This window comes from Montipora foliosa, chromosome 9 (assembly GCF_036669935.1).
Source record: "Montipora foliosa isolate CH-2021 chromosome 9, ASM3666993v2, whole genome shotgun sequence".
In the NCBI taxonomy this organism is placed as follows: Eukaryota; Metazoa; Cnidaria; class Anthozoa; order Scleractinia; family Acroporidae; genus Montipora; species Montipora foliosa.
This window is the reverse complement of record NC_090877.1, coordinates 3,224,957-3,237,456: the sequence shown is the minus strand read 5'-3', so window position 1 is coordinate 3,237,456 and position 12,500 is coordinate 3,224,957. Positions and strand designations below refer to the sequence as shown.

At 40.9% G+C, this 12,500-nt stretch overlaps 1 protein-coding gene across 1 annotated transcript in view; it reads right to left on the bottom strand.

Annotated features, from left to right (window-relative positions):
• LOC137970597 (uncharacterized) overlaps positions 1 to 12,500 on the bottom strand; it is a 113,155-nt gene that overhangs the window by 11,735 nt on the left and 88,920 nt on the right. Inside the window, exons 25-29 of the mRNA XM_068817119.1 lie at positions 11,094 to 11,234; positions 9,545 to 9,697; positions 7,149 to 7,391; positions 3,563 to 4,183; positions 1,780 to 2,004 (exon numbers count right to left, since the gene is read on the bottom strand). Of these exons, the coding sequence (XP_068673220.1) occupies positions 1,780 to 2,004; positions 3,563 to 4,183; positions 7,149 to 7,391; positions 9,545 to 9,697; positions 11,094 to 11,234 (1,383 nt within the window). The remainder of the gene's footprint in view (positions 1 to 1,779; positions 2,005 to 3,562; positions 4,184 to 7,148; positions 7,392 to 9,544; positions 9,698 to 11,093; positions 11,235 to 12,500) is intronic.

Below are 12,500 nucleotides of genomic sequence, written 5' to 3'. Positions count from 1 at the left end.
TCATAGAGCAATTTTCAATTGAGTGTCGAAAGTAATTAGCGAATTGCTTTGGTTTTGCATTACTTCACTCAGTGATTGGTTCAAAGTTCTCGCGCCACTTTTTCAACCAAGAAAAAGTGAAACCAGAACCAATCGTTGAGGAGCAGTCGTGACTCAGTTGGCAAGTGCGCGGTTTTCGGAGCGAGAGGTCCCCGGTTCGATCCTCGGTGACTTCAACGTCTGTTTCGACTTTCCTCTGATCCGTGTAGCTATAGCTTTAAATACCCGTAAAACGGAGCACTGACAGAGGGAGCGTGTAACTTGCAACTCTCTTCATTGGAACAAAGCTGAGAATTTAAGGACACCCACCAATAGACCAATTTCGATATATTAAAATTCAGTTCAAAACAAAAGACATCACCTCGAGGCTCTGGGGAATAAATATAAGGATTTGTATGAGTTTATTCCTTAGAGCCTCGAGATGATGTCTTTTGTTTAGTACTGAATTTTAATATGTCGAAAGTGGTCTATTTTATGCCCAAATATGGATAAAAATAAGATCAAATTAATTAAGCTCCACGCGCGAGAAAATGCACGAGCTACGTTACATCCAAATAAACGACAGTTAAACTCTTCAAGGTCAAGAGCTGGTCGGCGGGGTCATCAAACATGCATGCTCCTGACACGTTCAAACATTGTTGATCCAACAAATGTTTTATAACAATGTTTGAACGTGCAGACGGCGCTTTAAAGTCCCCAGTGAAATCAGCACAGCATGGTTAGCTTTATAAAACAGAGCAAGCACCACAATTAATACGCTGATGCATCTCTACGGACCGCGAATCATTTGAGACAAGAGAAAATAAATGGGGAAGAGAAGTTATCTCCCATAACACCCTTTGCCATAGGTGATATGTCTCAAGTTATTGCTAGATCGACTCTCACGCTGTACATACAGCTGGTTCGAAAGGGGTTGTCCAAAAGAAGCATAAAAGCCTACGCGACAATGCCGAAAGGCATTATGGTAAACTGTCAGTTTGAGTCAACCAAAACATTACGGTAATGCTATCGAAAACGTCACCTAGAAATACGTGCTCATCTTTTGTTACTGACATTGAGATAGAGAGTTTCAAAATTCAGTCAAATGATCCAGGCCATGAATTAGTAACAAAGGGTTAGAATTCGCAGAGAAAGCAAGATTCTAACGACTTTAACCTTCCTTACTTTATGTGATGTTTCGCAGAAAAAGTTTGAGAAATGTACCAAAAATCGTGGCGCACGTGCAGAACCATCGTTTTTGCTAATGAACCCTTTTGTTTTCGGACGTGTTTTGGTAGCTTGATGGCGGAAGAGACTTTGAATACAAGTCTGTGCGTACTGCCACTTCATTAACCATAGTAGGTCGTCACTGCACGATCGTGGCATCTTCGATTCTGGGCTTTTACTACATATTGAATACTGTCCCATACTACCTTTCGGCATTGTCGCGAACGCTTTTATGCTTCTTTTGGACAACCTTTCTTCAAACAGCTGTATCTCAATTGGATTAGGCAACAACCACTCATGTGTTCTGTGTGGATAGCCCACGCTAAGAGAACACATTCCTGCCATACGATTGGCTGTTGCCTAATCCCCTTCGGATATGTACAGCGTGGGAGTCGATCTAAAACATTACCCAATGTATGGGGAATGCCCTCTCTTCCCTCTCTATTTTGTCTTGTTTGAGAGTAGTGCTGTATGTCGTTGCTATGAACGTGTGCGAGACATAAACAACCTTTAACCCTTACATGGAAACATTACCTTTAAAGCATCATTTCTGTCAGCTCTTCGAGCGGGAATCAAGCAGATGATGTAGACACCAAGAATCACGCAGGCCGTGATAAGCGCAAGCGGACTTTTTAGTAGTTTGTCAAAGCTCAAATACTTGAAGTTGATCTTGTTCGGTGGGACAAAAAAATTGCTCCCGAATGTTGTCAAGTGGTTGGTTAAGCATTCTATCACGGTCCGGTTTGTTTTTGTACCCACCTGCCACGAGAGAAAAAACACCGAAACGGTTAAAGATGGTTTAATATATCTCTCAGATAAGGCGCGTGTTATGATTGGCTAACTTAGCGGGCCGTATTCTACAGTACCGCCCGCTGTTTCGCCCCCTATATTGGAAAGTTTTATGCAAAACTTTCTAGCAATTTTTCTTTTTGTTTGTGTGAAAATGAACTTGTGAAATTGTTTAAATCTTCCAAGCAGCTATTTCAAAAGCCAATAAGATCTATTCGTTTTTCAGTTTTTTACGAATGCCAATCATTTGAGGCAGTTGAACGTTCCTCCTTACTTTAACTAGTTTCCTTTCCTGCGCGCCTTAATACCTTAGAGATATAGTTAATACCTTACCAATCTCGTTTTGTCGGTCCGTAAAGTAAGTTACGGATCCTCGTTTCTTCCTGTTGATCTATGACCTGCGCGCTTCGCGCTTGTATTCATTTAGGACGCAATTCTATTGGGTCAGCGACCCATAACAATAAACATGCAATTCCGATACTTATAAGCATGGACCAACAGACCAAGATATTTGCAGACAAATATCGGGTCGCACGGTTGCCGCACACGTGACCAATCTAAATCCCAAGGGTTTTATCCAATTATGGTTGGTTGGAAAGGTCTGGTTTCGCGGGAAAGTCAATCTTGAAATATCGAGGCGTGTAAAATACATACCTACATACATACTTTATTTGTTATGTAAGTCGATAAAAAAGGCAGCTAAATAGCTGATGTGGAAGTTGATCTGCGTGACACAAATAGATTTCGAAGTTGTATGCTACTGGTCGTAGTCTTCTGATTGTGTCGGGGACCAGTTCACTTTGACGGGGCTAGGGCACAGAGTTGCACTTTAACTGGTATGACAGATCGGAGCGAACTATCGTTCCCCGTGTGAACGAATTAGTGTTCCCTTTGTCTCGAGCACAAGTCAATATCATTCGAATCTCTCTGATTGCCGCGAAACTTACATGAACGCGCGTTGGCTTGTGTCGTGTCTGGGCAACCGGAAAGTTCTGTTCCATTGGGCACATGGAATTCTCGAAATTTCAAACGGAAATTTTTGTTGAATGAAAGGGTCATGATTTCGAACCCGGTGTAAACAGAGGATTGCCATCCCCCCGATCCAAATCTACCCGCCCCCCCCCCCCCCCCCCCCCCCCCCTTCCTTAGTAGGGAGTCCTGTCTGATTCATTGTCCTATGGCTTTGCGGTCCTCTCATGGGCGTAGCCAGGGTTTTTCAAAGGGGGTGTCACACTGTGTCAAACAGAGGGTACTCGCGTTTTCGCAACCTGAATATTGTAGGTTGTTTGAGTAAAAACACGGCTTACTAACGGGGGGTCACGGGCACCCCAGGACCCCCCCCCTCCCCCCTGGTTACGCCCTTGCCTCTGGTTCTTCCACTCTTGCACAGATATAGAACCTTTCTATTGGTGAAACAGAACGAACTTGTCACACGATCAGCCATGGTAGCTAATGATCTTGCCACATTTCAGGGCTGTCTAACGCACAAACACGTTCGTTTTCACTATTGTTAATCATTTTCTCTCACCTTAGTTCCCTCTGTGGACCAGAGCTCCCTGTCAACGTCGTAGTACAAACACATTGAGGTATAGACTGAAAAGTTATAGGGTATGGTGTCGTCGGAAGGTATTTTAGCTTTTTCCTCCTCTGATAGCGAGTCGTTTCGCACATATCGTAGCAACACGTAGTACGTTCCGGCTGCTGTCCAATTTAGCGCATCATTGGACAGAAAGAGTTCGCACCCTGACGGGTCCGAAGAATTAGATGAGTTCACACTTTGGCGACATCCAAGTCGAAGCCTGCCATTAAAGTCATAAACTCCCTCGAGCGGCTTCGGTTCGCCTCCTTTTCTTACGTACAGCTCTAAATCGACGCTCACCTCCCATTCTGCTCGAATGTGCACAGTTGATGCATTCTGCTCTATTGTAAAGGAGTGTACCTGGTACGTCTTTGAACTGACTCCACCCTCCGTATTGCGGCGCTCTTTGTCATTTCGGGGAATAATAATGCTGATTTCCGACGTAAGGTTTTTGATGTTCAACTCTGTATGATTCTCGTCGGAGAAGGATAAACTTACTGCAAGACTCTTCACAGAATATCCCTTTTCTTGATCTTGGCTGGCAAAAAGGCTTGTGTTAGATACCATGCTCTGAAAGGATAATAATAATAATAATAATAATAATAATAATAATAATAATAATAATAATAATAATAATAATAATAACGGATTTAGTACAAGAGCACTAATTGGGGACACTAACGAAATTAATTCAAATTAAGTCAAATAGTGGTTTTTGTGGAGAGGGGAAACCCAGAGTACCCGGAGAAAAACCTCTCGGAGCAGAGAAGAGAACCAACAAACTCAACCTACGTACCACGATTGCTTATTCCATCTGCACGTTAGGTGTTCCCAGTTAGTTACATAAGCAGTGACGCTTTGACAATGAAATAAAGTTCATAGCGTAGTTGATTTCCGCGAATCCTTGTCTACTTACTTTTCCGAAAAAAGCCTACGTTAGTCTTTTGGATCGAATTCGAAGAGTTTAACGAGGTCTTTTGATCAAAAAATGTGCTAACCTTTGTTTGATGATGTCGGCTGAATATGCCTGTACTTTCATCGATAATAAGCAATTATTCACGAAAATGTAAACTTATTTAACAATTATTCCATGAGCGCGCTTTGGATATGCGATGGTAAATAGCCAACGAGGTGCGAAGCGACGAGCTGGCTATAACCAGTCTCATATCCAAAGAGTGCGAATAAACTGATAGTTTTAATTAAATTTTAATTAAATTCTGAACTGTTTTGCTTCCATAACGACAGGATGTTGTCTCAGTTTTTGAAAATGGACTGACGCAATCAGTTTCCAGATAAGGTCATTACGGTATACGAGCTGATAACCGACATGGAGTGAGCCAATCAGAAAGCTAGAAATGCAATATCCGAGGTCAAAAATTTGATGATAGAGCGACTTTGGTATGACCTTGAAAAAGTGTTCGCAATTTGTTTCACGGACCAATGTTTGGCAAGATTAAAACAAACCTCCTTATTCCCGCTAAGGACACTCCTAATATGGGCAGTAAACAGTTCGATTGCCCAATCACATTACTGCATTTCAAATGACGTCAAAGCGAAATGCCGATCGTTTTCCAGAAAGTTCCATGGAGATATGACGCTGTTTGCATCCGTGTTCGCTATTAGCCAACGAAAATTCGCGCCCGTTTGTTCTTGTTCGATAAGCCAGTCAAATGTTTTGCACTTTTGGTTAAGTTCTGTTTTTACGTTTATTTTTCAAGGTTATGTGAAAGTCGCTATACCGGTTATTCCATTAGGCGACGTGCTTTGAATACAAGAGGCTAAACAGCTAACGAGGCTGGATAGCGCTGCTTTAGTTATAACCAATCTCCTCTCTAACAAGACAGCTGGGATGGAGCAGTGGTCCCACCAATGTGGACCAGGTTCGACTCCCATATTCGGCGTCGTATGTGGGTTGAGTTTGTTGGTTCTTTACTCTGCTCCGTGAGGTTTTTGTCCAGGTATGCTCCGGTTTTGCCCTCTCCTCAAAAACCACCTTACGATTTTGATATGATTTGATTTGATTTCTTCATAGTGCCCCAAATTAGTGCCCGCGCTCTTAACACAGTCGACTCTCCAACAAAAATTATTACTGTTATGTTTGGATACTTGAAAATTTCGCTTCCCTTTGCAAATTTTTAAAGGGGGTGGTTCTTAACTACCAAACCTTTGCTGTGGACCCCTTCAAATAGTCATTTCTCGAACTCCTTTAACTCTACAATTATCCTTTTTGCAAAGTGTGTGCTATTTATTATTCCTTTGTCTGGTTCGACTCACGTGACCAAAACAGAAAATGCCTAAAAACTAAGCGACTTAACTACCGGTGTGTTTTTCACAAATTTTGAACGAAACAGTTTCAGAACACTCTAACAAATCTGTAGCATGGATTTTAAAAGAAGTTATTTCTCAAAAAAATCATGACGTCATAAGGTCCTCCTTAGATACGCTTTTCAAAACATCAGTTCCATTTTTTTGTCCAAATAGAAATTCCATGCTACAGTTTACGAAAAATAATGGGGTGGTTCCCATCCAGTGACCGCCTCTTCCTTTCGTTTCCTGAGAGCTTTTACCTCTTTTTCACCGAAACGCACGGCAGAGGGCTGAAACTTGTTGCGCATGCGCCTTCTGATTGAAGTGATGTCAGATTTTCATTGAAAAAGTTAGTCAAAGAACCATATATGCAACCTTTTTGTCTTTGGGCTCTTGACTAAAGAGCTTCCTTCGCAACCATTATCTTTCTGTAGTTAAGAGCCACTCCTCTTAACCGCAGCAAGAGCGGAAATGAACGGGTAACAAAGCTTTGACAAAACTGAACAAAAGGTAGAAACGCGCGATACCTGAGGTTGAAATTTTGATAATAGAGCTGATAAAAATGTAGGGGTGAATATTTACAACTTTCAGAAATAAGTGAACTTTTTTTTTCAGTCCGGAGCTCATCGAGGGGAGCCTCTACTAGTCTATGGCCAAAATTCAAACTTGTTGTTCTTAAATCCATACAAGAGTGTTGTTGCAGCATTGCAAGATGGCGGGTAACAACAGAGTCCAAAAGTGCCGCCCGCAAGTCTCGTAACGGTGTCATGTAATCCCTTTCATAGTTTCAGACCGGGCTCGTATAAACTTAATCATACCGGTATCATGTAATAAGGACCTTAGTACCCGGAGAAAAACCTCTCGGAGCAGACTAGAGAACTAACAAACTCAACCTGTCTAGGAATCGAACCCAGGCCACACTGGTGGGAGGCGAGTGCTCTCACCACTGTACAATCCCTACTCATAATTACAATAGACCATTTTCGTATTCTCAGTATTGGACTGGAACTAGCTTGCAATGGAGGCTAATGCGGGGGAATATATTAAAAAGTAGTTGCATTAGCCTCCATTGCAAGCTAGTTCCAGTCCAATACTGAGAATACGAATATGGTCTATTAAATGTAAGGATTTCTATTTAAAAAAAGGGCTCTGGAATATTGAGAAAGTCTATTTGAGACAGGAAGGGAAACAAACAGCTACTTCGAGGAAATTTTAGAGAAAGACTTACTACTCTTTGAACGATTGAATTAGTCGCGAAAGAGGATGAAAAGTTAGATGGCAACACAGCTTCGGTTCTATTGAGGGATATTGGTTTGTTGCCAAGCTCCTCTAGCTTTTCCATGCAGACAGCCGCAGTTATAGATGTCGAACTCAATTCTTTCTCTTCCTCCCCTGGGATTAGGGTCGTCCCCACGGCTGCCGTCAGATTTTTTAAAGTGTCCCGTGCCGTCTTGGACATATTTCTGCCATCCTGTAATTAATAGTAATAATAATCATCATCCATGAGTGCTGACCTTGACAAGTGGACAAAAAAAATTGGTGTAGAGTACCCCGTACAGCTTTTACAGAAGGATTCCCTCTTAGAAACTAAGAAGATTATCAGGAGAGTGTTTTGTGTTTAAGGTTCATTGGAGTTATGTGGATACCCAAGGTTACAGGTGGTAACCATCTATCCACACAAACTGTACCTACGTCGATGAGGAACGATAATTATAACAATGGTAATAACAATGGTAATGCAGAAGTCTTGTTGTCGCTAAATCGAAAATTTCCTTAATAAATATATATATATATATATATATATATATATATATATATATATATATATATTTAAAGTGCTACTATGATCAAGATATCACTTCCTTTTTTTCCCTTCAGAGTTTGAAAGTGTGTTTACTTAACACCTGACTTTGACCTGAATTTTGACCTCTTTTCTTTGAATGTAAGTTTTGGATTAGCCCTTTTTCGATATATTAAAATTCAGCCCAAACAAAAGACATCATCTCGAGGCTCTGGGGAATAAACTCATACAAATCCTTATATTTATTCCCCTGAGCCTCGAGATGATGCCTTTTGTTTAGGACTGAATTTTAATTTATCGAAATTGGTCTATTACTCACGTTCAAACCTCAGAAGGTTGGATCTAGGTAAAAGTGTTGTCACTTACTCACTAGCTTAAAATTTCAGCTTGTAAATGCAGTTTATTACATATGCAAAACACGAATTCAAAAGTCTGAAAGCCCGAAACTCCCGTGCTGCATTAATTCAGCCGAGAACACACGCATGGCATTCTTAGGGCCCGATTACATGGCGGATTTCAGCCCGGTTAACTGGGATTAGTTTTCAGCCCGGGTTCTAAAAGAAATCCTCTTGAAATGAAACTGGCGATTACATGGAGAAGCTCAGTTTCAGCCTGGGTTTAAACACCTAACCAGGTTTGTGAAACGGGCTGAAAAATCCATTCAATCTTTATCATTTTTTCAGCCCTGGCTGAAAAAGGAACGTGAGCATGCGCATCGGCTGTATTTTCGCATGACAGTAAATTTTCCCACTGAAATTTAGCATGTAATTGGAACAATGTCTCAGCCCGGTGGGCGGAGCGAGATTTCAGCCCGGGCTGAAACTCGCCATGTAATCGGTCAATCAGTTAGGAGCACGAGCAGGTCAATTTGTTGGGTAGGGTCGTACCTCTTGTTGAACACTATATTTTATAGGCTGTATAGTGTCGTACTTCCTATTGTTTTCTGTGCTAAATCCATTGTTATCTTTGTTCGTTCTATTGTTCTTTTGGCCAATCCTGAAGCTCCTTCAATGAGGTACGACACGACCCAATTTGTTGGGATCATGTGTTCCCATCTTCACTGTCATTGCGTCTCATGGAGAGACAATTGCTTAAATTGTCCAAACAACTGCAAGGTTCACTTCTCTCTTATGGAGTTTGTCTGAATTAGCTAACTTGCCCGCCCAAACCGCTCTTTGCGACAAAGACCTCGAAATAGACAAGTGATTCTGGTCCTAAGTTACATGCGCTTAAAGGGGAAGAAAAGTTGGGGGCAAGGCGAGTGCCGAAATGGGGGGACTGGGGAAAGCTCTAACCCTCCTCTCCCCAGTCCCTCTCCATTTCGTCTCTCGCACTCTCCGTCTCTCTCTTTTCCTCCCTTTTTAACGCTTGCCACGCAGGCTACTCCTACTACTACTTACGTAATTAACGCAAGCTACCAAGAAAGTAGAACACTTCCCTTCAAGGAATACATGATCCCATTTCTTCTTTCCAGGATACTAGCATTTCTTGTTTGTTTTCGCGTGCTTGAGTACGGACAATATGAGTTCTAGCTCTTTTGAGCTCAAATTGCGCTTTACAGTTTCACTCAATCAGAGGCATAAGCGAACTTAATTACTTAATTACTTCTTAAAGACGCGTTTTTCAGCGCATACTTAGTGCAAGCTACATGCATTGCGTACGGCTGTTTCGATGATCGCCTTTTGTTGTAATAGGTCAGTTTAGTTTCTAACAAAGCCGAGTTGCTATCGTTAACTGTTAAATTTATTCCATTAACTGAGACTATCTTTTAAAACGTTTTTACGGCACCCTTCTCCCGATGCCATCATAATCTATAAACGTACCTCTCTAGAAGTGTTTATTGCACGAAGGACATTGTCTGTAGTACCAACTAAAATTTTTGCACATTCCTCTATTTGTTCGCTGGAGGCCTCTCCTCTCTTAGCTTGCTTTAAAATCGCGTCACTGCCGCTCTTCGAGGAATCAGAAAGTATTTTCTGTTGGACAAAAGAAATGGAAATAAATGCGCCAGCTGGTGCTATGCGCCTCGACACTAAATCCTATTGTTTAAAAGTTCGAATCTCTTGGAACAGTATTCAGAGATAGAAATCCCCAATCTGGGGCGCCCAACTACTATCTTTCTTCTCGCTAAAAAATACACATTGTGTCAGCTGTACTGTGTAAAGCAGTCTAACTTAAGATTTCAGCGAGTACATGCAACTTATTATAAATGCAAACACTAGTTAAGAAGTCTGAACGCTCGAAATTCCCGTGTTGTATATTAATTCAGACGCGTACGTGTACACATGCATTGCATTCTTAAACTAGTGAGTCTTTTAAAGTTAATAATGGCGGGCCATTTAATAGGAAAATTCCAGTAAAAATAAACAAGGGTCTTTGTAAATCAAAGCTTACAACTCGGGACACTTATTGTTTAGTCAAAGTGCTACTACGATCAAAAATCACTTCTCATTTTTCTTCACATTTCGAAAGTTCTTGAGCTGAATTATCGAAATGCGACATTTTATGCAATCAGTTCAAGAGAAAAACTATTTTGATGGGAATTTTTTCATTTAACGGTCCCCCATAAGCTGTTGTGGTTCTGACAGATAAGCACTCGGAGAGCTGGATCGAGGAGAATATGACTTCTTAAAAATGCAGTTTGTGAATGCGGCATAATTAGTAGGCAGAACTGACACGAATTTGACAACCTGAAAACCAAAAACTCTCATGCTGCATACTAATTAGCCGCATTCAAACACTTCATTTTTAATGTAGTGAGTAAATGAGGTCACTTTCTCCACGATCCAGATCGCTGAAACTCGCACCAAGTAATGGCGGTATGTTAAATGAAAAAAGTGGAGCTAAAATAAACAGTCTTCCTCTTGAAATTACATAAAAAAATTCGCCTGTTGAGCATTCAACGCAAATTCTATCGAAGTGTGATTTTTTTTTTCATCGTACGTGTAGTTCCATTTTAACATAATTTTAAAATCCACACAAAAAGAAAAATTGATTGTTTTTGGTCATAGTAGTTCTTTAAGTCATCCATGAAAAGGTGGTGTTAATCTACTTTCCTTTGCCCAAAGTCTAGCAAGGTCTTACCACCTTCCATAATATTTGCGAGAATGGTTATAGTGCAAATTACAATACAACTAACTACCCTGAAAAAATCCCTCATTAATATCAACTTTCGCCACATGTTGTCAAAACGATCTCTTAACGGCTAATTTACGCATAGACTCTTGCACTAATTCAAGATCATCATCACCATCATGCACCTATGTACAATTAAAATTGTTCACAGGCCTGAACTTAAACCCTCAGTTTATGCCTTGATTGGCTCTTTGTCAATTTCTTGCTCCAAGCCCTCATTTTCATCGATCTACTTACGTTCATCGTTGGAGTGTTGTCTTCTGTCTTATTAGTAACTGCTGCTACAGCGGTAAACACTTGCGCCAGATCCTTTAAATCCATATCTTCCGACACTCCCGTGTGTTTCCCCAATAAGGCGTCCAAACATTTTTCCTTGATCTACGAATGAATACACGAAAAATTATTTTTAGTAAAGGTGATAAAAACACGAGAGAGAGAGAGAGAGAGTTAAGAGTTAGTTGGCCTAACTGCAAAAATGGTAAGGGTAGTCGCTCCCTGACTTTGCGGGCTGTCCGCTTGGTCCAGTTCTTTGCTCCCAGGAAAGTAAAAGCGGATTAATCTCAATTAAAGAGAGAGTATTGCGGTATTGCGCATGTTCTTGCCGCAGCGAATGTCACCGGTTATAAGCCAATCGAAAGCGACGTTATAATTCGTGGGAGAAATTTACACGTACGCGTGAAAATTTCTCGCTCAGTCATCCGCGAAGTCGACCGCCCTTGGCTCATTAGTGATTGTTTAATAATCCAGAAATTTTTACACGTACGTGTACATTTCCCGCACGAATTATATTGTTGCTTCCGATTGGCTCATGATGACATTTGTTACGGCTAGAACGTGAGCAATACCGTGATACTCTCCCTTTAAACGCAGTAACATCAGGAGTCCATGACGAGGAGCAAACAACGGCAATATATTCCTGTCACAGCGTTTTCACAGACCGATTTATTCTTAGTTTGAATTTCCCGCAAATGAGACTCCTTCAAGAGCCCTTTGACCAATTAAAAGTAACTAACTCGACGTCATAGGGCCACCGAACCGGAACTAACTTCGTTTTTTTTGCGGAAAAGGTAGTCGATCTGTAAAAATGCCGTGACATATGCTGAGAATGGGAGTTGTTTGCTCCTATTCATGGGCTCCTGGTTTCATCACTCGGAATATATTCCGAGCTTCAATCTGGATAAAATTTAGTTTTCTGTGCAGCAAAATGCACAATAGAATTAGGAAGCGGGGACTTCATTGGTTAAGGTGGCTTACTACAGTTTTCCGAAGAAAAATATAAAGATTTTTAAATCCGCGAAATTAAAGCAACAGGATGTCTCTTCTGAAGTGTAAGTCACTGCAATTGATGTAAAATCAATCCACGTATGCAAATTAGTTATCCACAAAGGTGGCAAAATATCACAGAAACCTTTTCCAGCCAAAAATTTTATTGAAACAAACAACATATTTGCTATTAGAGGCAAAAAAAACCCTTCATTTTCATTCCGTGCTTGCAAACAAGCAACACACACGAGAATAACTAAACTAAACAGCAAGAATTCCTGCCATCGTTATGCAAACATGTCAACCCACGTATGCAAATTCGTTCATATTTACGCAACACGATGAATCAACAAAGGCACCAAAATCTCAAAAAAACCTTTT